The sequence below is a fragment of the Stegastes partitus genome, unplaced genomic scaffold, assembly GCF_000690725.1.
Source record: "Stegastes partitus isolate 25-593 unplaced genomic scaffold, Stegastes_partitus-1.0.2 Scaffold2955, whole genome shotgun sequence".
NCBI classification, from domain to species: Eukaryota; Metazoa; Chordata; class Actinopteri; family Pomacentridae; genus Stegastes; species Stegastes partitus.
The window spans coordinates 1-4,089 of NW_007580686.1; the positions used below are offsets into that span (position 1 = coordinate 1).

Below are 4,089 nucleotides of genomic sequence, written 5' to 3' on the forward strand. Positions count from 1 at the left end.
TTTTATTGCGCAGAGCGTGGCCGAAGTGTGCACGAGAACAATGCCGAAATAAAAAGGAAAGGAAAAGGCACAGGTGTGTGTGGCCGGCAGAGCTCCCTGCAGCAAGAACACCAGAGCAGCGAGGAGGCAGAAATGATAATGAAATAATCACGATAATAAAAACACTGCTCGTAATAAATGCTGCTCCCAGACCATCGTTATGGAAAAACACATTCCTCTGCACCTGTAGTCCTGTTTACAATCATTTACATAATAATAACATTTAAAATGTATTATTCAGCACCAAATAGTGCAATAAAAAAAAAAATCTTCCTGTACCAGAATCATGTGCAGCTAAATGAAAACACACCACAGTTAGCGTGGAAGCCTGCCTCTACAGACATTCATTTAAACCTAAAAAAAAAACACACATGGCTAGAATACATGCTGTATCTGTATTTTTCTACTTCCCTACTATCTGTGTAATATAGATGATAATCTGTTCAATATCAACACTTCTCCCAGTATTTCTATTCATGCAAGAATCCCTTCAACACTGTTTTATTCTATAACTCATACTTGTGTATATTTTGGCTTATTTTTCCACACGTTCCTTAAATGTTTACTCTATCTTTACTGCTGTAGCGCTGCAAATGTCCCCACTATGGGATTAAAGGCTTATCTTATCTCAAAAGTAGTTTAAATAGTACTGGGTCTGCATTCAGACATGTTGGATCTGAGCTGTTCAGGTGTTTCTCAGCTCTGCTTCCTGCTTCATCCGTGCTGGAGGCGGGCGGATGAAGCAAAGAGGACGATCGCAGCAGCTGAGACTCGGAAAGCAGAGCGTGTTTGTACTGCAGGAGCTCCGTTAACTCCGCCGCAGCTCTATTCGTGGTCACCTCGTCTGACCTTCTGGTGGGTCGCTGCGAAATGAAACGTGTGCGTGGTTTGTTTGTGTGGCTATCTCTCGACTCCCAGGAACGACCGAATGTTCAGGTGTGGCGCCGAGGGCTGCGGGAAGAGCTTCTACGTGCTGCAGAGGCTGCAGGTTCACATGAGGACTCACAACGGCGAGAAGCCCTTCATCTGCAAGGAGAAGAACTGTGGCAAGAAGTTCACCACCGCCGGAAACTTGAAGAACCACAGGCGCATACACACAGGTGGGGAGCAGCAGATATCCACGCACAGAAAAGCCCAAACACGCTGGAAGCAATAACTGACTCAGGCCATTTGAGTCTGCTCATTTAATGCTTCCTCGGTGCAGGCGAGGCCGGAGATTTGAAGAGTCAGCAGCACTGGCGCCTCCGTTTCACTGCTGCAATCAGTAACACTGCTCTGTCATATTTTATTTAGGGTGACATTAGGGTTTCTGATGGCCTGCTCCACAGTCTTCTGTCTGGGGATCAGTTGGCTGAGCAGCTACACTTGCTTACATTTTACCCATACGTCTGTAAGAACGGCCTCTATGAGCTGCTGCTGACCTATTTCGCTTGTGTTTTTTTTTGTTTGGTCCACAGCGTGTTGGGCCACCACTTTGAACACATTCACGTCTGATGCTTTCAGAGTTTAATCAGGTCTTTGTGTTGCCGAGGTAAACAATATGTATGCGTGTGGTGGGTGGCCGCTTTCAGGAGAGAAGCCTTTCCTGTGCGAAGCAGATGGCTGTGGGCGATCGTTTGCAGAGTATTCCAGTCTACGAAAACACATGCTCGTGCATTCTGGTGAGTGGGACAGAGTTTACAGCTGTAATTAGCGATGCTACGGACACATTATCACCGCGCCTCTCTCTCTCTCTCGCGGTGTTTCCCAGGTGAGAAGCCTCATGTGTGCGGGATCTGTGGCAAGACTTTCTCCCAGTCCGGCAGCAGGAACGTCCACATGAGGAAGAGGCACGGAGAGGAGGGGCTCAGCAGCGAAAGCAGAGAAACGGGTCAGTCACACATACACACTCCCACCCAGCGTGGTGGTAGGTGGATATGCTAATCCGTGGATTATGTAGCTCCCAGCAGCCCATACATTTTAAAATGTGCATGGTAGATGGTGTTGGTTTAAGTTACATTTAGGAACATTTCTTGAATTATTAATGACTTTCAGCACTTAAAAAATTCATCATTCAAATTTTCTCCTCTTCGGGGGCCACTGGCTGAATTGTTTGACTGCACATATCTGCGGAAAAGCTGCAGAGACGGGACTGTTAGGCTTCCGGTGATGGGGTCAGACTCTTCTCAGCAGCCAGTTAAAATGGCACACTAACTCAAATTCATGTCTCCGAGCTTCTTTTTTTTCTTTTAACGCCTTTTTGCCTCCACCTTACGAATTAGTGAGATAAATGAGAGGACACTTGAATAAATCTCCCGCCGCAACCGAGGGAAACTCGCTCCCGTCTCTGTTGTCGGTATCGTTTTCAGCACCTCTCCAGATTAGAAGCGCCCTTTGCATTCCGGCATCTGGGCTAATTGTACGAAATAAGCCTAAATTCATTTTTAGCGCGGAACAATGACAGCAGACGGCGCGTTTGCCTCCTCGTCACATTTGTGCAGCAGCAGTAGGGAAGCACCGCAGCTGAATCACCACAGAGGAAACGCTGCCAAGGCTCTAATTATAAACAGCAGATTTATTCGGGTCAGCTTCCCCAAAGAGGCCAGTCTTTTGTAAAAGCAGAGCAAAGGCAGATGCAGTTACACAACAGACGGGTAGTTTGTGTTATTTATACATAACCGAGTCAGTGAATTATTAATTAAATCGACTGTGTCGGACGGAAACGACAACAAAGAAACAACTTTCACGCGGTGGTCAAAAGGTTACGGAGAACTAAAAAACTACATCTGATTGACAAGTGTGATTCCTGTAAACGTTGTGGATTGCTGTAATACCAAGTTTGACGTTTGACAGGAGAAGCTCTGACACAAAGCAGCCTGCTGGAGGCCGACGGCGAGAACGGAGACGGCATGGTCACCATGACGACAACGGTGGAGCCCATGAACCTTCATCACGCCATGCTGAGGTCACCAGGTAGGCGAGATAAAAGGGCGGACGGAATAACAACACGTCTGATAATGAAGCGGCAGCAAACAGTCATTTGGTGAAGCTCGTAATGTCCTGAGGTGCTGAGTCAACTCGTGGTGCCACTAATGTCCCGCTGAGTGTTTTGCAGTCGATGTTTGTGAGTGTTTTCAGTGAACGCTGTTAATCTTTGGTGGTGCGTCGTCTCTATGGCTTCTTATGTTGGGATTTTTTTTTTAACAACTCAGATGTCACTCTTTGTACTTTGCCGTGAAAACACCATTTAAAAATAGCGATTGTCAAACTTGAAACACAAGTTTTGCTTTACTTGATGTGACTTACGTAACAGCTTCTCTGAACGTGGTTTAGAAAAAGGGATTTAAACATTTTCCCCCGCTTGCTTCTTGACACCACAAACGCTGGTCAGTTAAACTAATTATTTATATTTTATTAATGTGCTTCAAGGTGCAAAATGGGACAGACAGCATCTCTTAAAACCAGGGCAGTTTGTGTATCTGTATCTTTGATCTAGAACTATGTAGGCTGTGTGGGAGCAAAGTGGAGCACCACATTCAGCACCGGCATGTTGACGTGAAGCTGCACGGTAGTTAAAATGTGACTGAACTTTGTTTTGTAGGATAACGCCTCATGCTCGTACGCACACGTTAGCAGCACTTAAAAGGCTGTGACGTACTTGCAATGTTTTGTTAAACTTTTAGTTAAATTGTGCTCGGCTTTGACTGTTTTCTTGCTTTTTGTCTTCTTCACAAGTCTGAATTTAAATTTCCAATCGATCAACAGGGAGATTAGAAGTCAGGAACATCCCTCATTTGAAAGAGCTGCGACTTTGTGTCACAAAAATCTCGGCAAACAGGAGAAGTTGTGCGGATCAGCGGTGACAGACAGTTTGCATCCTGAAACTCATTCCTCTTGTCATCGCTGACACATTACTGTCGTTTCGATTGTGACTGTTGTGCTTGTTGTGGTTTGACAGCGAAATTCTGGAGCAGTTTGTCTGCAATGCTCCTAGAACTTGTGTTGGTAGTATTAAATTGCACAGCTGCCTGTAAAGTATCACCGCTGGACAGGTGACAGGGTGTGAATGTA

At 45.6% G+C, this 4,089-nt stretch overlaps 1 protein-coding gene across 1 annotated transcript; it reads left to right on the forward strand.

Moving 5' to 3' along the window:
* The first annotated feature begins 725 nt into the window (after positions 1-725).
* Positions 726-3,177, forward strand: LOC103375802 (zinc finger protein 410-like). Its single transcript, XM_008306120.1, has 4 exons — positions 726-1,139; positions 1,611-1,700; positions 1,790-1,909; positions 2,872-3,177. The coding sequence occupies exons 1-4, from the start codon at positions 968-970 to the stop codon at positions 3,063-3,065; spliced, it is 576 nt and encodes a 191-aa protein (XP_008304342.1). The 5' UTR covers positions 726-967; the 3' UTR covers positions 3,066-3,177.
* The last annotated feature ends 912 nt before the right edge of the window (positions 3,178-4,089 follow it).

Bases quoted from the DNA above. Each gene is read 5' to 3' on its own strand.
- LOC103375802 (XM_008306120.1), top strand. From the start codon at position 968: ATGTTCAGGTGTGGCGCCGAGGGCTGCGGGAAGAGCTTCTACGTGCTG. The intron at 1,140-1,610 runs GTGGGGAGCAGC...GGCCGCTTTCAG, and splicing joins CCACAGGCGCATACACACAG to GAGAGAAGCCTTTCCTGTGC. The intron at 1,910-2,871 runs GTCAGTCACACA...GACGTTTGACAG, and splicing joins CAGCGAAAGCAGAGAAACGG to GAGAAGCTCTGACACAAAGC.